The following is a 23,911-nucleotide window of genomic DNA, read 5'->3' as shown; positions in this document are numbered from 1 at the left end:
GTATCTCCTGCGCCGACGGCCTTCCATGCGCTGGCCCCTTCTGGCCTGTGCTGCCTCAGGTGGCTGAGCCGCAGCCTGTCGCTCCTGCTGGTGCTGCTGTTGCTGCTGGATCTGCTGTTGCTGCTGGATCTGCTGTTGTTGCTGGATCTGCTGCAGCCTCCTGTGCTGTTGGAGATCCTCTAATGCCAAGAAAGGAAGGAACAAAAGGCCTCCCATGCTTCTGGCAGATGCCTCCGTTGTGGAGGTGCTGAGTTAGGGTGCTGAGAGGGGCTTCCCAGAAGCACACAGGGGAGAAGTGTGTGAGGCTCCAACCTTCCACAGCTGTGCCTAAGCCTTCAACAAGTTGCCCCAAGCTTTCAGCAACAAGGTCCTGCAGCCTACAAATGCTGGCTGATTAAATCTCTTCAGTCCTGATTGACCTGCAGCTGAAAGCAAGCAAGCCGACATTGTTCACGCCAAGTTTCATCAGCGGTGTTCCCACCTGGTGTGTTTTACGTGGGGAAAGGCTGAAAATGCCAAGGGCCCCTGAAAATAGGATTAAACATGCCAATTATTGGTCATTAGGCTCCCGCCGACCATTCCCGCTTGCGGCGGGCGGGACTCATTCGGGTCGCGCTGAAAGACGGGGGCGAAAGTCGGGCGGGGGGGTCGTGACCCCCTATTTCTGCGATTTTTCAGCCCCCGTCTGCCTGAAACCTCGCCCGACGGCTCCGGGAAAATCGGGGCCAAAGTATTTGTTTAATTTCACTGCCATTTCCTTATTCCCCATTATAATTTCTCCTGTCTCAGCCTGTAAGGGACCCACATTTACTTTCGCTAATCTTTTCCTTTTTACATACCTATAGAAGCTTTTACAGTCTGTTTTTATGTCTCTTGCTAGTTTACTCTCATATTCTATTTTCCCTTTCTTTATCAATTTCTAGGTCCTCCTTTGCTGAATTCTAAAATCCTCCCAATCCCCAGCTTACTACTCTTTTTGGCAACATTATAAGCCTCTTCCTTTGATCTAATACTGTCTTTAACTTCTCTTGTTAGCCACGGTTGGACCACTTTTCCTGTGGGGTATTTGTGCCTTAAAGGAATGTATATTTGTTGTAAATTATGTGTTAATTCTTTAATTGATAGCCATTGCTTGTCTTCTTCCGTCATACCTTTTAATGTAGTTTCCCAATCTACCTTAGCCAACTCGCCCCTCTACTACGTAGTTTGCTTTGTTTAGATTTAAGACCCTAGTTTCGGATTTAACTAAATCACTTTCAAACTCAATATAAAATTCTATCATATTATGGTCACTCTTCCCTAAAGGCCCCTTTACCACAAGGTTATTAATTAACCCTTTCTTTAAAGTCCAACTATACTACCTAAACATCGGTTACACACCATAGACAGGTTCACACTGTTACAAAGTCTTTTTTCCAAATGGTGTTGACTAGTTATGAAGCAAACAAACTTGGTTTCACAACTGATCAAAGGCAACTGACTGACAGTCAGACTGTGTGGAGTATGCAGCCATCTGGTGTTTAAAACAATACAGTGCATAACATAGATTAACTTTAGTTATATTAGATTATTAAGCCATAGATACAAAATCTGGATAGGACATATTTACAATTTTTGGTATTTTTATATGTTTATAAGGTCCGACAATTCAGGAGTATATGTGGGGGCCATTGCATCCTCTTTTGCCACTGATAGTTCTGACAATTAGCTAATGGCACTGAATTCTAATATCAAACACCCCAGGTTTCAATAAATATCAATTTAACTTCAGAGGAAGGTTAACTTCTAGTAAACATAAAATAACTCCACTCCTGGTACCATCGGCCACAATGAGGAATGTTGTTAACAGTACTGCAAACATTATAGCATTGCAGAGACTGTTATCTCTATGTGGAAGTTGAACTTGGTATTCTCCCAGCTATTAGTTCAGCATAGGTGTACAGAAATACTGAAGGAAATGGCATGGATATGAGCACTGGACTGCCAGCATGTCCAGAGAAAAGACTCTCCCTTGACCAGCAGTTTTGTAAATATTCAGCTCTCATACCACAATCAACATATACATCCAGATTACAATAATACAACTACTCAGATGTCTTGCGTACCTTTAGTACTGCAATATTAACCCTAAGCTAGAAAAATGAACACTTAAATATTTTAATGCTATAATAATTCTGCTCACCTTGTGGATCCTTATTCTTTCATTCTCTTTTGTTACCCATTCTCTCTCTCTTATTTTTAACTTTAATTTAATTATCTCTTTAACATAATCTATCTTTACTATACTCTATCAAAATAAAATTCTTTACACACCTTTTTTTCTTCTTTGCCCTTGCCCCCATTCAACATCGTAGTGATGGAGTAACTTTTTTTTTTAAAGGTTTTAATGGGCTAAAACAGGCTCCAAATGCTGTTTCATAGCTAATCAAAAGTCAGAAGAATTAAGATTGACATGGTTATTATTATAAATATGTTCAGTTCAATCTCTCTGAAGCACTTCTTACTGAACAAGTACTTTACCTCAGTTTTCACAGAAGGTTGTGCTAATGGGAATGAACAAGCAGGGTACAAAAAGAGGAAGTGAAACAATTGGATAGGATAATTGTTGATAAAGAAATAGTACTGAAAATATTGATGGAACTCAGTGGTAAAGGCCCTGAAGGCATGCATTCTAGAATACTCAGAAGATTTAATGAGGAAATAGCAGAGACTCTGACTATAATCTTTCAAACATCCTTGGTTATGGAACTTGTGCCAGAGGACTGGAGGATTTCCAATGTAACACCTCTGTTCAAGAAGGGAGAAAGGGTAAACGACACAACTTAATATCAGTCAGCCTAACATTGGTAGTTGTAGGGGGGCATCTTTTTCGGGGTTTACGGTAATTTACCTTCCTTTACCTGGTTTACGGTAATTTACCTGGTCAAGCAGCTTTTTGCCACTGCACCTCTGACCAATCCCAAACAGCGGTTTCGAATCGCTAAACCCCACCTTCCAGTTCGGAATGGAGGACTTATAATTAATATATTAAAAACGGACAACTGGTCTGGATGTGAGAAAATCAACTTTTATTACACTAAAGAAAACTACACCACACGATTTTAGTAATCACTGTACAATTGCTTAAATGGGGGAAGACAGATGGCAAAAACGAGGGATAAATGGCTACAATGTTAATTAAACAATCTTAGCAATTTCCCTTAAATTACCACCCCCCTTTAACTCCTTACTAGATTGCCTTGCTGAGGAGTCAGAAACCTGCTCGCCTGTGGTCCAAGGAAGTAAGAGAGAGCGATAGCTTCTCAGGAGCTATCTTTATATCCTGCCAGCTCCTGCTGTTTTGCGCTGAAAGGGTCTGTGTGCAAAATTCGCGCCGAAAAGTCCGAATATACAAGAGAAAGACCATGATTGGCTGACTTAAATGGCCTTGGAGTGGTTTGAATGTGTCTGCATTCTGGGACCGAAATGTTCCCGCCCACATCCGGAGCTCCCTGGGCTGAACAAAAGGGAGTAATGGGTGATTCAAAAACTCATCCATACTGATCTGTCCCCTATCAAAGTCTTTTCCGTAGTTTCGATGTGTCTCATTGTGTGTGTGTAAGGGGTTTTCAATGGGCTGGATTGCTGTGTAAACAGAGCCCTTTGTCCTGCGGTCAGTCTCAAGCGGTTTAATCCCTTATGTCAATATCCTACAGTTTCAATAAATAAACATCGGTTGTCAGCAGGGAAGGGAAACTCCCTGGTTTGATTGACAGGTCTGACTGCCACTGCTTGATCCTCCCACTTACACAGACACTTCGAGCTGCTTTCTTTTGTCTTTTGGCCATGCCTTTCTGACGGCCATTTTCAAACCTCTTTGCAATATACACAGTTCGAAACTCAGAGGTACCATTTTAATCTTAAAGTCCTGATGTTGTCCAAGAGTTCTGGGTATGCTTTTAAAACATTGCCCAACCCAGAGACAATTCAAATCACACAATTCTTCGTCCACGATGTGGACCAATATTTTCCGATCTTCAGGGATTTAGGGGATTTTTGCGAACCCCTACATAGTCCATAACCTTCCAGAGGCCGTAATACAAGATAAAACTAATACTTGCCTAGAAGGATGTAGGTTAATTAAGGACAGCTAGCATGGATTTATAAAAGTCAAGTTGTGTCCAACAAATTTAGTAATGTTCTTTAAGGAAATAATAGTGTATTGATAAAGAAAATGCTGTAGATGTTATAAGAACATAAGAAATAGGAGTAGGAGTCGGCCATTTGGCCCTTTGAGCCTGCTCCGCCATTCAACAAGATCATGGCTCATCTTCCACTTCAACTCCACCTCCCTGTACTATCCCCATATCCTTTGGTTCCCTTAGTATCCAAAAATCTATCGAGCCCTGTCTTGAATATACTCAATGATTGAGCATTCACAGCTCTCTCGGGTAGAGAATTTCAAAGATTCACAACCCTTTGAGTGAAGAAATGTCTTCTCATCTCAGTCCTAAATGGCCAACCCCTTATTCTGGGACTGTGACCCCTAGTTCTAAACTTGCCAGCCAAGTTATGTTTGTGGATTTTCAAAAGGTTCTGCATAGGAGGCTTGTTGATAAAATGAAGGCACAAGGAATTAAAGGACTGACAGCATGGATAGGAAGTTGGTTAAAGAACAGGAAGCTGAACAAAATGGTTAATAGATGTTTTTAGATGGCAAGAATGTAAACAGTGGTGTTCCTCAAGGGAGTGTTTGGACTATAGCTCTTTAATATATAATATGGACTTGTGAATAGGGGTCACAATATCAACATTTGAACATGACACAAAAGCAGGAAACATGGTTAATTCTGAAGAGGATTGTAAGTGACTTCAGGAGGACATGGGCAGGTTTGTAGATTAAGCAGATGTCACATGAAATTTAATGTGCAGAAAAGCCTTTAAATTGTATGTTGCAGCTTGAACATGTGCCCTACTGAGATATGGGATGCAGTACAAAAGCTGTAAGTTTGTGAGGGCTTGGCATGGGTGAACAGTAAATTTGGAATGGATCGACAGACAATACTTTGTGCATTTCACACTTCATCTAGAGCCGTCTTTTGTCTCTTTACCTGTCCTATTACCATCTCGTCTTGCCTTGAATATCTCTTAATGTCTCTTCACCTCTCAGACCTTCCCTTTTGTTCTTTCATCCCCTCCCCCATTTCCCACCCCCCAAACTGGCCTTTTAATCTGTTTCATTTCCTGCTTTTTTCTCAGTTCTGAAGAAGGGTTTCGACCTGAAACATTAACTCTGTTTCTCTCTCCACGGATGTTGCCTGGCCTGCTGAGTTTTTCCAGCGTTTTCTGTTGTTATTTCAGATTTCCAGCATCTGCAGTTTTTGCTATCGTAATGCTTTATGCATGCAGTCTTGGGCTGTTTACCCAATACAAGGCATTGTCAATACTCTTACCATTCCAGATTCTTTAAAGTGTGCTGTCTTCTCCTGCTTCTGTTTCCAAGTCCTGCTTGTCGTGTACACATCACTGACACGCGTGGCACCACCTGCTGCCAGAAATGATGTCAAACCTTGCATATCCATTTTTCCAGCTATCAAAAAGGGTTGGGTGTTGTACCACTCCATAATTTGCCCACAGGATTCACTTCATGTTGCAATTCTTTTCACTTCATTTTTGAGTGACACTGCTCCCCTGCTCCCTCATAACCTTGACAAAGGCTGACTGATATTTAAATTCATTTTGCAACTTTATAAAGACTGAAACGATGTTTGTTCTCAAATGCAGCCTTTAAGTGTGCACATCCCTTTAAATTTGGTCTGATGGCCTGATTTTGAGCATCTTCCAGCAGGCTAGCTTCCTGTACAAGGCCAGGGCTGTATTGGCAGCTGCAAATGATGCTTCAAATAAACTGATCATTCAATATTACAGGCAGTTAGCTCAATGCTCTATTGTCTAGCTTTGCGCCAGCAGCTAGGCCAAAAAGCCTAAACTTAACCGGGACTGTAAACTCAGCCCTCGTATTGTCTGGCAAGAGAACACATTTGTTGGACCAGTGTGCCAGCCAGCCAGCCACATGCAGTTTGACAGGGCCACTCTGGTTTGTAGTCAGACACTTTTCCATCATCCTCCTAAATTCTAGTATAGTAGAATTGTTTTTGGAATGTGCCAACCATTGCTATTTCTAGCAAAATTGTAGAAGTGTTTACAATTTTGCTATATTTTGCTATAAATAGCAATCAGAGGAAATTATCCCACTATGTTTACAATGGGCTAGAAATTGCGGTCGGATGAGTACCTCCGGAGCACGCCTCCAACCCGCGAAACCTTTACGAACCCACCTCCAGGCGCCAGGCTGCGTAGAGTTCCAGTCTCGGGCCTCCAGGTGTACGGCGGCGTAAAGGCCTACAGGACGCAGACTGTTCGGAAGCGTCTCTGGGATCATGTGGTGGTCCCGGTTCTCTAATTGCAATCAGTTACGAAGGGAATCCCCTAATGATATGCAATGGAATCCCCAAATAATTATACAATGTACATAATTCTAATACATATAAATGTACCGAATTTGAATTTTATTAAGTCCCTTCATTGCACTAATCTCAATAAAAATTTAATTTTTGATAACTAATTTTAAACATCTTAATCTGGGCCAATATTTACATAAACTAATTTAAAGTGTATGTGCATCATTTTGATTTTTAAATGTTTAAGGCTTAGCCTATACCCTTACGCTGATGAAAGCAGGCCCTAAGTCTGCTTTTACCAGCCGTAAGAGTTTCGTGGGCAATTGTTGGGCAAATAGCCTAACTCTGCACCAGCAATACTGAGTTTCCATGCGGTGCGGATGATCTGTCAAGGCATACCTTGACAGATCACAAGTTCCAGATTTCGTGCGTGCACAGAAACCTGGAAGTTGTGGGGCCTTTCAAATGGATTACGACGACGTACTCTGAGTACGCCATCAGAGAGACTGAAATTTCAGGGTCAATGCCACTAACATCATAATCTGAGGAATTCTCACCACCCCTGAAGTCCCCAATTTCTGAATCAGTTACTCTATATATTGAGTTTCTTGCCCTCCTTTCTTCATGTGAAAGGAATTGCTGTGTTCAAAATGTCTTTGCTTCAGATAACAGTATTGTTTAGGAAAGAAAGCAGTCACAAAGTCAGCTCTGCCACTTAATTAAAAAAAAAGTATTTTTGTGTAATAAAAATATTTTTTGTTACACACATACACAAGGGGAAAAAAGTAAATGTCAAACAAAAATGCAATAAATAACAGCCATGGACAGGCAGAAGTATTGTTCCTCTTGTTTCATTTCTGAGCAATACTAATTTGGTATCTCTACGTCAGAAAAAGTGAGAGAAAATATGGGCTGTCAAAAAGAAAAGGTTATATTATGGGATGATGCAATTTACTATTGGAGGGTCAGGTGTCCTGAGAACCTCTCCCACGGGCTTGAATGCCTGCGGATTATTACTTGACTCAAAGAATGAGGAATACTACACTTTTGAAAAGTAATCTTTTTTGAAGCTTTTGTTTCAGGGGACTACAAAACCTAAAAAGTAGCATACCAGACACATGTGTCATTCTAGATTAAAAAGCTGCTGCTGCTTTCTGGAAGAGTTATTTGCTACATGATCTTGGTAAATGATATTTTTGTCCTTAGAAGAAAGTCGAGATGGGTTACTAATGGGACAAATGTCTATAAATTATTGGATAGCATTGTAAGTTGCTAGTCATTAGATCAACGCATAAGTATTTTGTATGTGTATTTTTGGAAATAAAGTGTACCACCTAGATTATTGGAAAACAGTGAAAACAGCTTGAAGGGATTAAAGTAATGTTCGCACTGCTGGTGCGGTCTCATTGGCATCTTGGCCATGATTTTCCATTCTGGTGGTTGGGCATTGCCCTCACACCATTGCTGCACTCCTAACCCTGACCGATTTCATAGGGTTGGAGTAATTTAAACATTACCAATGGGATTCCTGCCTCTGTCATGTAAGCCACCTTGAGAAGCGGGGAGGAAAATCATTGTAACAGGCCATGGGCACCTACTGCACAAAGTGTGGCTGGGGGTCTCCGTACTTGCCCCAAAATGCTTTATTAAAAAAAAAATCTCCTTTGATCCTGCCTTAGACTGTGCAAACAATCACCCTGGAATGAATTGTATAGCTAAGGTGGCCCTTTAGACTGTAAAAGACCCCCACCGGCAGACACGTTTTTGCCGTTGCTAGCGTGTAAATTATCGCAAGTTTGCCGGAGTTGAATTCCTGACCTTAGAATGTGCCTGCATAAATTAGGCTGAAGATTATGGGGTTGCCAGCACAGTTGTCTCCCTGTCTGATTTCCCAGCCTTGCTGCTGGAGTTACACTGGGGTGCTGTGGTAACAGTCAATTCAATTCAAATCGCTTTATTGGCATGACAAGGTACATCTTATGTTGGCAAAGCATCGAAAAACATTTATGGTTGAACACATAAACGCAGATCTATCCATACAGTGTATAAACAGATATATCCCTGAGTGTATAAATATACATTCATATAATTTGTATATACTCTTTTCTTAGATTTAATGGTTGTCCCTCTGTTTATGGCAAGCTGTAACATAGTGTGCAGCTAAGGTTACACAATTTCTCTGTTCCCCTAGTAGGTATGGGAGTTTTTGGTCGTCATTCAAATTTCTGAATTCAGGGCATATTTTTGTGAGTTTTGGGTAGAAATTCTCCCTGATGCCCTGATATTTTCCACAAGCTTTGAGGAAGTGCATCTCTGTCTCCACCACTCCCTGACTGCAGTGAGAGCATATCCTGTCCTCTCTTGTCCGCCAGGTCTGTCTGTGTCTGCCTTTTTCGATAGCCAGGCTATGCTCACTAAGTCTGTACATAGTCAAGGTTTTTCTCAATTTGCTATCTTTTACCGTGGTCAGGTATTCAGCCATGTTGTATTGTCTGTTTAGGGCCAAGTAGCAATTGAGTTTGTTTTGGGTTTTTGTTGTTTCTGCCCAATATGACAGATATTTTTCCTTTTGCTTAGTGACAATTGTGTTAGGTCGAATTCTCTGTGCTACGATGTCACTGTCCTGGGGCTGGTTATTGTTAGTAGTGTTAGTAGTTACTTCACTGAGTCCCAGGACTAGTTGACTGAGGGTATTCTTCTTTATGATCCTCTCTTGGCATTTCAGGGCTTTGTAATGATAGCAGTGGGGGTTGCTCATTTTTAGGTGTTTCCAAAATTTGGTGGCTCTTTTTTGGATAGTAATTATTAATGGATATTGGCCTAGTTCTGCCCTGCATGCATTGTTTGCGGTTTTCCTTTGAGTCCGGAGGATACTTTTACAGAATTCTGCATGTAGGATCTCAATTGGGTGTTTGTCCCATTTTGCAAATTCTTGTTGTGTTAGCGGTCCCCATACCTCACTGCCATAGAGTGCAATTGGTTCAATTACTGATTTAAACATTTTGAGCCAAATGCTAATTGGGATTTCTATTTGGATTGATTTTTTAATGGCATAGAAAGCCCTTCTTGCTTTCTCTTTCAGTTCATTCACAGCCAGATGAAAATTTCCCGTAGAACTGATTTTTAAGCCCAAGTATGTGTAGTTAGTGGTTTGTTCAATTTTAGTTGTTCCTAGTGTGAAAGAGCAACCCTGTTCCAGATGTTGTCTGCCAGTTATCCTGCAGCAGGCAGTAGAATTCTGTGGCCACCTGTCTTGTGAAGCAGAGAATGCCCAGGCTCACCATCATGTGTGGTGGAACTTAACTGTCACCAGCAACCAAGAATAATGAAGAAAAGTACTATTAGAAGATCAGAAAAAAGCAAAAATGACAGACTAACCCAGTAGCAGATAAAATAACTAATGCATGAAGCAAAATGTAATTGAAAATGTGACACATACAAACAACTGAATTGACATCTCTCTACTTGAGCAGGCCAGGTCCAAGGAAAACCTATGTCCCCATTCAGCATAGGTCTGGTTTTACCAAATAATTCTATTTAAGTAAGGCCCCTATGTCTATAGTGCAGCCTCATTTTCTCCGTCAAATTGCAGTGGAAAGTTGAGCGTGACGTAATTCAGGTACACAAGATCTGATTTTATGACCTGTGCCTGATACCAGTGAGGCTTCATGACACCAGTGGAGCCTTGGGAAACTGGGACAAGTGTGCCTTAACCTAACCTCAAACAAGCACTCCTTACTGGACCAATGAAATAAATTATAATTTTCCACACAGGCTGTATTTTGTGAATGAGACTTCCATTTAGTAGCTGTTGGAGCCCGGTAGTTACTAGATTTAAACTTCAGGTAGGGCCCTTACAGAAAGCGTAGAAGAAACTTTCTTCCCATCAGTTTGGGCTGGAATTGAACGCGGGTCCTAAAGGTACAGGAAAGCATTGCTAATCCCATTGTGTTATTCAGTCCTCTGGAATATGGAGATAGGGATGGAAAGTGGAATTGATGTAGAAGTTCAGCCATGATCTTATTGAATGGCGGAGCAGGCTCGATGGGCCATATGGCCTACTCCTGCTCCTACTTTATGTTCCTATCTCTCTTAAACATGAAGTTGATACTGAGGTCACTAAAGTTACACTAAGCGCATTCTGACATAGAGTAAACATTCTTTCTGGCACCTTCCTATTCCTCTATTCTCAGTTCAGAATTTTGTTCTTCACTTTGTCATGTCTAATATGGTTTCTTGTCCAGTGGACAAATGGTGGGATCACTTCATGGTCTCATTTGAGGCATAATAGAAACAGATTGTAAATGATCTGTGGAATCTGTAATATCCTTATTTGGGATTGCACAGCTACAGCCTGTAAAATCCCTAGTCTAAATTGTAATCAGTGATGCTTAGGGAGAACTCCTTGAGTACTGCTTCTGGGGTTCCAGCAATGTCTGCTGCACCCTCTGAGTGAATGAAAAAAATGTCCGCAACACAATTCAGGTGCTCAAGGTCATAAGCCCAATTTTCTGATCTGCGTCTGCTGCCAGCTCAGAATCTCCTAGATATAATTTAGTCCCCACCTCTCCCTGATGGAAATTGGATGTCTGTTGAACCCATTTTTGAAACCAACATTTGATTTTAAATTGCAACAGTGATCAAGAAAGTGGCAGTACTCTGAGCTATCACAGACACAATCTGGCCTTAAACACCAGTAATACTTTAGTCAAAATTTATATTTTAATAATTGAATTTATCAGGTGTAATAGGTGTTACACCAGCAACTGATCGTGAGGAGCTGGAGGTAGAATTTCCTGCACACCACCTCTCCTGGGGCAGCCTTTTATTATGCAAAGAAGAGTTGAAGTCCTTAGAGTTCTTGCACCTTCTATCAGTCTTTAAAGGCAATAAAGCACCAACTAAGGAGCAGAGGCAATGTGTTTTAAATTTAATTGTTTTGGAACATGCTCTTGTTACATGCATTCTGCTGTACAGATCGTTTTTGGCTTGCTCTAAATTAGGGGTATGGGCACGGAGAGTAAAAGAAACATTCAGCTCTGAGTCTGTGATGTAATCAGATGCTGCCAGTGGTTTTTAAACACTGCTCTTCAGTAATGCTGTAAATCTCACTAATGCTAGGTGGCAACAATGAATAAAACATTGCCCTTTTAGCTTTGTGACCGGGATTCAAATCCATCCCAGATTGCTGGGATGGAAGTCTCCTCTGAACTGTTGGCTGTAAGGGTCATATGTGAAATGAGTTTGGGCAGTCTTAATCCAATTCCTGGTAGGCATGGTCCTACAGCATACAATGTCCTTAATTTGGCACTAATTGGTAATCTCCCTCTGAGTCCACAAGATGGCTGGTGTGGGGAATATATACTAGTGCTGTATGAGGCGTTCTTCTGCGGTTGGGGTTGTGGCAGAGTAGAGGGCGCTTTACTTTGTATATGGTTGTGCTATACCTGACCTGGGAAAAGTTCCATTCCCTAGCACTAAGCACCCTCAGCACATTGCTGAGCACAAACATTTAGAGAGGGGAAAAAAAGATGCATGCCATGTGAAACCAGCATTTTAATGGTCGATAGTATCTGTAAAGTGATTGCAGTTAGATCGGAAATTCTTACACATTTAGAATCCAGAACAGAGTTAGTGTTTATAGATAATTGTAACATGAAAAATGAATGTTCATTTTCTGCCTGACAGCATTTACGTTAATTATTATTGACTTTTTCAGGCAGTCTGGTGCTGTTGGCTCACGGCTAACTGGTGCAGGATGGGGAGGCTGCACAGTGTCAATGGTGCCCACTGACAAGTTGGATAGCTTCCTGGCAAAGGTGCAAGAAGTCTATTACAAAGCTGATGTTCAAAGAGCAGCTATGCAGACACAAAGCCTGTTTGCCACCCAGCCTGGAGGAGGAGCTGCAATTTATCATGAGGCCTAAATAAGGTGCCAAGATATGTGGGAATTAGGTAGTCGTTTTCTTTCTTTTCCCCAAAATAAAGCAGTAAGCTGATCCACTTATTGTTTGTTGCTTTAAATAGTTATTAAGATGCATCTGTTCAAGGTTTTTCAAAAGAAAAATGTTTATTCTTGTAAGAAAGTAGAGCTGATCACAAAACATTGTTTCCTCACAGTCACCCTGTTTAATTGGCTTGAGACCATTATTGAAAATGCTCTTTTTTAGACTGTAATTGTAACTTTTAATGTTTTACAAGAGGCTTTAACTAATACGCAGTAGCAATTGATGTGAAGATTCCAATCTGTGCAGATTATGCTGGCATCTCAATAATATCTTCTTCATCTGTCTCGGATGAATTTGATTCCTGAGTCTCGTCATTGGAAACAATTGTACTGTTCTAATGGAGATAAAGACAATGGTGAAAGAACAAAATTCATGTTGCTGTTAAACATATGTATATGCCAGATATTTTCCATATTGCACCTTAAGACTAGAATATTTTGTTAGATAATATTTTTCTACCCATACATTAGGAAATGGATGTGATCAGTTACAGGATGGTCGCTGTATTAATAAAACACACTACCCACTAGGAAAACTGCAGTTCCGTCTGACTCAATTATCACTGAAATCCAGCCAGCCTGCATTTGAAACCTGCAGAATAGTGTTTCAAGCCAATGGTTAATTAGTGTACATCATGATGATCGAGTGCCCTTGCTTGGGAGGTGGGTGGGTTGGGATTGGCAGATTAATGCAGAGCCAAAATAAAAAAGACTTACATTTATAAAGTTCCTTATATCCTGTTAGAAACATTTTAAAGCACATCAAATGAATTTCTTTGAAGTAACGGTTGTTATGTAAGCAAGAGCACATACGATCCTACAAACAGCAATGAGGTGAATAACCAGTTAATTTGTTTTTAGTGATGTTGAGTGAGATAGAAATATTGCCAGCACACTGGGACAACTCGTGCTCTTTAATATCTACCTGGACAGGAAGATAAGGGCCTAAGTCTCACCCAGAGGATAGCACCTCCAACAGTGCAGCACTTACTCATTACAGCCTAGTTTATATACTCATTGTGGAGTGGGTCTTGAATCTGTGACTTTCTGACTCAGAGGTGAGTTCATACTTTTGAGTGTTGACTGGCACTGATGCCTATGTGGATGTGGGAAGACAAGTAAAATGGATAAGATGGGGGTTCAAAAAATGTGCATGAATTCTCATTGCTCGTTTCAGGCTGGTTCTTGTGTCTAAGTGATCTTGGTTCCAAAATTTGTTGATCTTACAAACCTTGCTCAGTAACAAATAAAAGCATCAGTAAATTATCAATACATATATTGGCTGGCACTCATGCCTACTGTAAAACAGAAATATAACTGCTTGTGAGGACACTTTTATACATTCCATAACAGTAATTCATTTTATAATAACATTTTGAAAGTTATGGGATGTATTGTGTTTACTATCTATATTGCTGATTGACATTTTGTAATTTGAACTTCCTAGTCCTACAGGAATTGAACAAAAGTAAAACCTAATGCTCCAAATACATTATCTAGTTTTTAAGTTCAAGAAACATGATAATTGTTAACAAACTGTTAGCAGATCTATTCCAGTGTGCATTTGTAACTAATGCCTCATACATGAAATAATTTCTTTTTTTGCCAAAAGTTTCATTCTTGTGTCATTAAAGTTCTTTTCACACTGTAATTACAGAATGGTGCTAAATGTATCAGTTTCATAGGATGAATAATACAAGTCATAAATAGCATCAATGAATGGAGGAGTTCAATTGTAAAGCTTCATCATATAATACAAACTTACCATCTTGCTGGGGATTAACTCATTCTCATAGTCTGCGTTATTGAAGAGCTCGTTTTTCAGCCTTATGTGATGCAGACAAAAAAAAGGTTACAGTTTCTTCCCTTGAGGGGAAATGAACTTGAATTCTGTAATGAATTGACACTTTTAACTTTATGACCAACAGGTTTTTATACAACTTTTGTAAAGGTAGAGGTCTCTCTTTTCTTCCCACCTCTCCTAATGGTGCTGACTCATGCTGCGGTACGGTGCCATAGGTGTTGGCAGTCTAGTGGTACCAAAAATGACAATTTTCATATTCGAGTCTAGAGCATGAGAACCTATTCAACTGTGGATGGCATCACAGCAAGCCACAATCTGTCTTCACCTGACGTTCACACAACCTGCACTTTTCAGTGGAGCTTACTTGATAGTGTTCAGAAACAGGACCCTGTCTTTTTTTGCTGTAACAGCTTTTCTGCTTCCTAACCTAGGCATGCTAATTGTATTCTCTCCAGAATTCTAATCTTTATGCTGTTTTTACATTACATGTCTGATACAAGGCCCAGTGCCTGCAGAACACTTTCACATCAGAGTTTTCAGTCTGCTTCCTGTTGTGCAGGCAGCATTTTGCTAGCCAGTACTGTAAAGGACATTTACTGAGCATTACTGCATAGACAGTGTGAAGAGGTGGATGAGGCTGCTCTAAAGTAAATAGGCCAAGGTCCTTAATTTATCTAAGTAGCTCAAGTTCTTTAAGCTAGGAATCATTTTCTCAGCTTGCCTTTGGACCTTTTCCAAGGCGACTATATCACCCACCATGTGAGGGGACCAAAACTGGGCACAGTACTTCAGATAATTCAGAGGAATTTCTTCTCTGAGGGTGGTGAATCTTTGGAATTCTCTTCCCCAGAGAGCTGTGGAGGCTGGGTCATTGAATATATTTAAGGTGGAGATAGACAGAGTTTTGAACGATAAGGGAGTCGAGGGTTATGGGGAGCGGGCAGGGAAGTGGAGTTGAGGCCAAGATCAGACCAGTCATGATCTTATTGAATGGCGGAGCAGGCTCGAGGGGCCGAATGACCTATTCCTGCTCCTACATCTTATGTTCTTAGATACAGTCTGTCCAGCAACCTGTATAGTGACAAAATGGTGCCCTTTGATTTATACTGAATGGTTCTATTAATACCCAATACCCTGTTAGCTTTAGCTACAGCTTCTCTACATTGGTCATGAACCTTCAACGATCTATGCACAATAACACCTAGATCTTTTTCTCTCTCTCAATCTCTTTCAGTATTGTTCCCTGCAAATAATAAGTGTATTCTGTGTTGGCCCTACCAACATGCATGCCACTACATTTGCCATTGTGTGACCCACTCCCCTAGCACATCTAAATCTTTTTGCATTTGATTGCATTCCTCTACTGTCTTAACCCTTGCACAGGTTTTGCTGTCATCTCCAACCTTACTAACCATACTCCAAACACCACTGTCCAGGTCATTACTAAAGATCCCTGGGGGACACCACTAGTAAAGTGCCTCCAGGCTGAACCACATCTGTTAACTACAACTTTTTGGCTGCAGGATTGGAGCCAATTCCTATTCCAATGTATCAAATTCCTGCTGATGCCACAATATTCTATCTAGTGAAGTAGCCTAGTGTGTGTTACCTTATCAAAGACTTTGTAAAGTCCAGGTAGACTATGTTACCAGATTTTCCTCATCCACTTCCTCAGCCTTGAAAGCAGCTGTCTGAGAGATGATCTTATTAGAGGTATATAAGATAGTAAACCATATCGAAAAGATAAATCTGGAAAATTGCTTTAAATTTTAAGAGTAGAACAAAGGGACACGGGTTCAAACTCAAAAGGCAAATTTGGGATGGATATCAGGAAGTTCATCTTGTGATCTAGTGAATGTACAGTCATAGGCCTAGAAATTGGCCTGAGGCACCCAAGCGGCGCAAAGTTCGCTTGTGCGCTGGAATTTGCGCTGCGATCGCCACAAATTCAGTTGAAGTGCCCCTAGAGGGAGACGGGGCGCGGCTCGAGGCGCTCCGCGTCCCTCTTAGGGCGCTGAAAGTGAATTACGCAGTGCTACGTGCCACAGCGCGACACGCTGCGGCACGGCACGCTGCGGTACTGCAGGCCTTCCTCCCACTGTTAAGGGGGGGGGCCTGCAACAGCGTGAGCCCCGATCGCAAGTGCCGGCAAAAGAGCCCGGCACCAAGGAGAAGTGCCGGGCTCTCAGGAAACAGCCGGCAATGCCGGGGGGGGGGGGGGGGACCAGGAGGCCGGGGGCGGAGGTGCTGGCAGGCGGCCGCCCCGCACCTCCACCTTAACTTGCGCCTCTGCCGGCGCAGCAAGGCCCCGTGAACCGGGCGCGGGTAGCGAACGGCGCTACAGCGGCGTTCGCTACCAAATATCGCGAATGGGGTGCTGCACACACCGATGATGTCATCGGTGGCGGCGCAGCGCAAAAGGCTAACGCCACCATTAGCGCCCCTGCTGAATATCGCGGGAGGCGCAGCCAGTGGCGCTACAGCCACTGACTGCCTCTTTAGGCGCTAACAGGTGGCGCTACTCACCCAATTTTTCCCCCAAAGTATCTACCTGTTTTAAAAGAAAAAAAAAAGAAAAAATAATTCCAGTGTTTTTGCCTTCATTGCCCCCTGTAAGTCCATTAAAAAAACTTAATTGAGCTATATGTTATCAGCCATAAATTTGTGTACTGTATTTAGCTTACTGCTATTGTGTCTTTGCAGCCATAATATAAATAAAAAAGGAACAGCACTGGTCACAGTATGACTTGTCCTCATTTTTAACGTGAATATGTTACTCCAAATGCAGGGGCGACATCAATAGTATGCATTTCTCTCATCTCGCCATTAACGTGCTCACAAAAGCAGTGTCGTAGTTTTGGTAACCCAGTCATAGAAACATAGAAGATAGGTGCAGGAGTAGGCCATTCAGCCCCTCGAGCCTGCTCCGCCATTCAATGCAATCCTGGCTGATCATCCAAATTTAGTACCCTGTCCCTGCTTTCTCCCCATATCCCTTGATCCCCTTAGTCTTAAGAAATATATCTAACTCCTTCTTGAATATATTTAATGAATTGGCCTCAACTGTCTTCTGTGGTAGAGAATTCCACAGGTTCACCACTCTCTAGGTGAAGAAATTCCTCCTCATCTCAGTCCTAAATGGCTTATCCCTTATCCCTAGACTGTGACCCCTGGTTCTGGACTCCCCCGACATCGGGAATAGCCTTCCTGCGTCTAGTCTTGTTAGAATTTTATAAGTTTCAATAAGATCCCCTCTCATTCTTCTAAACTCTAGCAAATATAAGCCTAATTGACCCAATCTTTCTTCATACGTCATTCCTGCCATCCCAGGTATCAGTCTGGTGATTCTTCGCTGTACTCCCTCCATGGCAAGAACATCCTTCCTCAGGTAAGGTGACCAAAACTGCACACAATACTCAAGGTGTGGTCTCACCAAGGCCCTGCACAACTGCAGAAAGACATCCTTGCTCCTGTACTTGAATCCTCTTGCTATGAAGGCCAGCATACCATTTGCCTTCTTAACCGCCTGCTGCACCTGCATGCTTACCTTCAGCGACTGGTGAACAAGGACACCTAGGTCTCGTTGCACGCCCCCTTTTCCCAATCTATTGCCGTTCAGATAATCTGCCTTCCTGTTTTTGCCACCAAAGTGGATAACCTCGCATTTATCCACATTACACTGCATCTGCCCAATCGCCCAACCTGTCCAAATCGTACTGGAGTTTCTCTGCATCCTCCTCACAGCACACACGCCCACCCAGCTTTGTGTCATCTGCAAACTTGGAGATATTACATCTAGTTCCCTCGTCTAGATCATTAATATATATTGCGAATAACTGGGGTCCTAGCACCGATCCCTGCGGTACCCCACTAGTCACTGCCTTCCACTTGGAAAAAGACCCGTTTATTCCAACTCTTTGCTTCCTGTCTGCCAACCAGTTTTCTATGCAAGTCAGTACCTTACCCCCAATCCCATGTGCTTTAACTTTGCACGCTAATCTCTTATGCGGGACCTTATCGAAAGCCTTCTGAAAGTCCAAATACACCACATCCACTGGTTCTCCCTTATCTATTCTACCCATTACATCCTCAAAAAATTCCAGTAGATTAGTCAAGCATGATTTACCTTTTGTAAATCCATGTTGACTTTGTCCGATCCTGTCACTGTTTTCTAAGTGCTCTGCTATTACATCTTTTATAATGGACTCTAGCATTTTCCCCACTACCGATGTCAGACTTACCGGTCTATAATTCCCTGTTTTATGTCTACCACCTTTTTTAAATAGTGGGGTTACATTAGCTACCTGCCAATCCATGGGAACTGTTCCAGAGTCTATAGAATTTTGGAAGATGACCAGCAATGCATCTACTATTTCTAGGGCCACTTCCTTAAGCCCCGGCCAGACGGCAGCGGCTCGAGCGCCTTCTCCCCGCTCTCCTCACCTCAGATTGTGCATCGGCGCTGATGAGTTCGGCGGGGAGGCAGCAGAATCAGCGATGGAGGCCACGATGACCCGCTGTAGCACGGCGGCCAGCAGCTCCTCGGCGGGAGGCTTGGAGGTTGAACCGGCAGGAGGGGAGGCGGCCAGCGGACCGAGGGCAGGAAAAGCAGGCCCTGGAAGGTCGGACACCGCGGGAGGCTCGGAGGTCAGACCGGGTGGAAGGAGAGCCAGGGAGAAGCAGGCCCCGGGACGTCGGTACCACGGCGGTTGAAGATTGTCGGGCAGGAGTGCGGGAAAGGCGGAGCGAGGCGAGAGCGGAGCCTATTGTGATGGCGCCGATGAAGATGGCTGCCGTCCTTGCGGGCTCCGTGCGTACCGGGCAACTAAGTGTCCTTGCTGCTTGGTGCGCTCGGCTCGTTAAGAAAAAAGCATTTCACTGACTGGATTTCACTTGTTGTATTTGGTTATGTGACAAATAAAAATTGAAATTGAAATTTGATAGATTGAAATTGAAATTGAAATTAAGTACCCTAGGATGTAGGTTAACAGGCCCTGGGGATTTATCGGCCTTCAATCCCGTCAATTTCCCTAACACCATTTCCCTACAAATACTGATTTCATTCAGTTCCTCCCTCTCATTAGACCCTATGTTCCCCGACATCTCTGGGAGTTTATTTGTGTCCTCCTTTGTGAAGACAGAACCAAAGTATGTATTTAATTGGTCTGCCATGTCTTTGTTCCCCATTATAAATTCCCCTGATTCTGACTGCAAGGGACCAATCTTTTTCTCTTCACATATCTATAGAAATATAGTCAGAAATTGCCATATCATTACTCCAGGCAATATAAAAATCTCATGCTCATCAATAGCATTTTGTACAAAAGTAGTACAAACCTGTCAATTTTTTTGTTAAATTGGATCTGGTCCAACTTTATTTTTGCAATTGCCTTTCGAGTTTGCTCATGTAGGCTAAAAGACAGGGAAAACGATAAGAGGCAGGAAAAATAAGTACGGGTGAATTATTTAGCATTCACAATTCTATATGCACAATTGCATTAATTGTATTTTACAAGCTGTATAAGATAGTATTCAATTAGCACTTCAGCATAATATAGATGTAAACTTTACTGTGTAATCACAAATTTTGCTTAAGTATATTTTTTAAAATAAGGATCAGTACAATTTTTAAATGATAGTATGACCTAAAGCCAAAGAAAGTGGAGACTTTTAACTTACTCGATATTTTTCTGGTGGAGATCATCGCAGAACTTCTGAGTTTCTTTGATAACATCTTGGTAGGTTGGAGCGAGTGGCGTGCATTGGTTTCAGTTAAAGTTTAAAACGATAACTATTTAGGACTATTTAGTGTCCTAAGATGGTAATTGCCTCATTATTTTTTTCTCATTAATCTTGCAATTTCATGCTTAAAGATAGAGGACAAGTTAACAAAACGGAGCCAAAAACAACACTAGCAATTTTTTAAAAATGGGGTCCAAATCAGGTCTGTGCAAGGCAACATAATTTTGAAGTCTCCCGGGACAATGAACACAACCGTAGGCTTCAGTAAAGGTCAAGGCTTAGCATTGAAAGTTTAATCACCAACAAATTAATTCAAAACTTAAATCCAGACCCAAATTAGACTCTTGTGCTGCAGGCTTACATTTGGCTGAATCGTCCTTTGTAACAGATTGATACCACCATGTTTGCCCACCCAGCAAATTGTGAATTCATGGTTCAGGTTGATGGAAAGGTAAAACATAATGGATAATCTTTAACTTTAGGACAAATTGGTATGGCAACAAAATTACTGCTGAGTGTTTACTTTAAAAAAAAAATTTCATCATTATTGTAACACTCTAATTTGGTTGCTGAACTTGTGAACTATGAACTGCCTTAGTACAAACCTCCATATGACACTGGGCCACTTTCACTTCTAACAATGGTTTTTGGAATAGAAACTTCATTTTTCGTAGAAATATACTGGTTCACAATATTCTATTTTTTCTATGTAAAGACTTAACACATTTTGTTAGTCAGTATTTCTTAGAATGTTGTTGCATTAGCCATGTAAATTATATAGATTTTACATTCTTTTCTTAGTATTGTCATTTTTAATGAAATTTAGATTCCAAGTAGCTTATTTTAGTCTAATTCAGTGTCTCACTGAAGGTAGCGTGCTCATTACAGCAAGCTGTAAACACTTAAATGTTTTTTGTTTGTAGCACGCCAGTGTCAGGCAATGGGATTAAAATTGGTTCCTGACCAGTTCCAAATAGCCAGTAATCTTCTATTAGCCACTGCTTCATTATACAGTACCAGAGTTGAGTACTATAAATAGTTACCCCTAATCTAGGTTTTTTTCCCCCCTTAGGGCTCTTATTGAATTTCCTATGTCAAAATTGAGTATACCAATGAGTTTCTGAGTTCCTGTTTCTGTGGCATTTCTGGTACAGCAAAGGAAATAAATCAATGACCACCGGCGGTCTGAGAAAATGGCCTTGACTTTCCTCCTCGGCCACAACTTGGAAGTTTATACTCCAGCATCAAATCATGCTAGACTGCAATTCAGGAGGTCAAGAGACCAAAACCAGTCTCTTGATACTGCCAGCCCTAATTCTTTGGCACCCAGGTTAGCATGCATGGGCCAAGTTGGAGGTATTGAGAGGTTGGTTTTGATCTTTTCACAGATAGCACAGCTCTCACTGTTGGCAGCAAGAAGACATATTCTGGTGATATGACAAAGCGCACCCATTCCTACAAAAGTATGTGGTATTTATCCACAGATGGTTTAGCCAATCAGACTAGGTGATGAACATTTTCTGCTTGGAACTGGGGAACTACCAGGTGAGCTATTAGAGAGATCAACTCGGTGTGATTACCCTAAGGATACCAATGTGCCCCACATAAAAAGTGGGGGGTGGGGGCTGAACTGTACAACCTGAACAGTGCAAGACAGCTGCAACCATATGGAGTTACCCAACCTAAGGATGCCCACCCTGCTTGCCTATCCTCCCCACAGAGTTACTACCAACAAGTTACTTCAACTTTCTCATGCACAATGCCACCCAAGCATTTAAACATTGACATTGTACTCATTGCACATCCAAAAGATATTGCTATAGGAAGCAACATAGACTGTCTGAATCCGATCTACAAACTTAAAAAATATAAACTTGAAAAGAGATGGAACAGTGATTTGTCATTCGGTTTTTGAAATTAACTTCTAGACTACTTTCAAACAGTCCACATAAATGGCACATTTAATCTGCATAGCTGACCTTACTGTATGGTACTGGGACATGTCACAAAACTTCAAGATTAGTTATTGCATCAGCCACTCAGCTTTTTCGTGAGCAACCTTTCTTAAAGATGAGTGAAGTTTCTTTATAAAACTAGAAAAATGCCAGAAGGAGTTTGCAATTTTAATAAAACTGGATAGTAAAAACCAGATACAGGATGTAGCACTACAGTGTTTTACTAAAAGAAAAAGTGCTGACAACTTTGACCTTGTAACTCATTCATGGAAGTAGTCAGTGGTTTATTTTTCATTAAACCACTCTCTCCTCTAGGGTAGTCTATATGTTTCTTGCAGAAAAAAAACTCTAACATATAGGTTTTAGATTATGGCTATGCTCGGGTTAAAGTTCATGTAACAAGCCAATATGAGAAGCAATATCCAAGTTGTAAACTATCTGCTGGGAATATTCTGCCATACAAAGGGAGGTGATTGCTATGAGGATAACAACAAAGATGATCTGAATGAAGACACTGCCTTGGGGAAACGCAGCTAAATCTTGATTTGATATGACTATCTGCCAAACCTGCCTGCTGGAAGCAATTACACATTTAGGAAGGATAGATCTAATTAAGATGATGATATTTAGTTCCGAAAGACATTAGTTTAATATGTAAACAATGATGCCTAACATTGTACCAGGGGACAACAGATGTAATTTGGTGTAAGATAACATGACTACATCGTACTTTTGACATTTCCTCTAATGAGATATTACATAATAATGGTGTTACTGAAAATTATATGAAAATCTCTGAATGTAATAAAAGATTTAGTTGAAAATTACATTAAGAAATGTTGTCACTTAAGTACAGAGCAGAGCTCATATTACAGTAGTAGTTTATTTACATATAAAGTTACTCTGGAAAAGCTTAAATTACTGAAGGAAAGTTTTTTTAAATACAATTATTAGAAACAACCCTAATCCAAATAACTTTTTTTTATCTGCCTTGTAAGTGATTCTGCTTTTACAGTTTTAAACCTGATGAGTCTCAAATGAAGCTATGTTGTCAAATTCGTGTCTTGTGGTGCGACTAATTTGACAACTTTTAAGACCGTTATTATTATCTTCCCTTTCCCTTGTTAACCTCATTGCTTGATGGCAAGAGTTATAGCCCCATTATTGATACACAATTTATGAAAACTGTAAAAATATTCAGCCACTTTCATTATGTCCTTCAAACGTCTCAATTTACATTTAAGTACTAAATTGTTGTCATAGATATTTTAGTTTCCCACCTTTTAAATGTCCTTGCTTTAACAGATCCAAGTGGCATAAGATCATTCTTTATGTATTGAAAGTGGTTATAATTTCATTAAGATTAGTTTACCAGTGACGATCAGCACCTTTTATGTGAGGTTGTCAGGCCTAGTTCAAATATCTATACTGTACAGAACAACACTAATATTATTAATATGCAAAGTTTAACATTCCACCATTAAAGGGGTATAAAATAATCTTTTGTTAGAAAGGCATACTGAATTGATACAGCAAAAAACTGCCCATTAAAGGATATGGATCTTGGGAAATCTCAGTGCGTTTCACTTTAGGTCCCATGGTGCCCAAGCTTCTACCCATTATCTTTTTCATATTGAGGAAGTGAGCAACCAGAGGGCTTCGACCAGAAAGTCTGAAAAGTATATGTTGAAATTCTGGGCCTGGGCCAGCATAAGATGACTGTGAAAAGATAAAGCTAAGATTACTTTACTAATTGATTAAAAATATAATAAAATATACCATTCAGGGCTTTTGATTTTTCTTCACCGAGTTAGGTATTGCAATCATTTTTTAGTTCAAATAGTTAATCAAAATATATGTATGACCATACAAGCAAATTCTGTACATATTTTAAGTTATAGTTTCCCTTTAAAAAAAAGTGTCTGATTTACTCCCCCACCTTTTAGGTCCTTCTGCCTCAGGC

At 41.0% G+C, this 23,911-nt stretch overlaps 2 protein-coding genes and 1 long non-coding RNA gene across 3 annotated transcripts in view; 1 reads left to right on the top strand and 2 right to left on the bottom strand.

Annotated features, from left to right (window-relative positions):
- galk2 (galactokinase 2) overlaps positions 1-12,367 on the top strand; it is a 120,113-nt gene extending 107,746 nt beyond the window's left edge. Inside the window, exon 10 of the mRNA XM_085968684.1 lies at positions 12,160-12,367. Coding sequence (XP_085824810.1) covers positions 12,160-12,367 — 208 coding nt within the window. The remainder of the gene's footprint in view (positions 1-12,159) is intronic.
- Positions 12,368-12,491: 124 nt separating this feature from the next.
- Positions 12,492-20,440, bottom strand: LOC147100060 (uncharacterized). Its single transcript, XR_015073823.1, has 4 exons — positions 19,931-20,440; positions 19,589-19,663; positions 14,213-14,273; positions 12,492-12,782 (listed from the first exon to the last, which is right to left on the bottom strand). It is a non-coding gene; the product is annotated as an uncharacterized LOC147100060 (long non-coding RNA).
- Positions 20,441-23,454: 3,014 nt separating this feature from the next.
- LOC147100058 (protein FAM227B-like) overlaps positions 23,455-23,911 on the bottom strand; it is a 293,117-nt gene continuing 292,660 nt past the window's right edge. The window contains exon 11 of the mRNA XM_085968963.1: positions 23,455-23,667. Within this exon, the coding sequence (XP_085825089.1) occupies positions 23,455-23,667 (213 nt within the window). The remainder of the gene's footprint in view (positions 23,668-23,911) is intronic.

Source organism: Somniosus microcephalus, chromosome 27, assembly GCF_052327205.1.
Source record: "Somniosus microcephalus isolate GS21.2 chromosome 27, FLI_Smic_1.0, whole genome shotgun sequence".
NCBI lineage: Eukaryota > Metazoa > Chordata > Chondrichthyes > Squaliformes > Somniosidae > Somniosus > Somniosus microcephalus.
The sequence above is the reverse complement of the archived record's forward strand: the minus strand, read 5'-3'. Positions and strand labels throughout refer to the sequence as shown.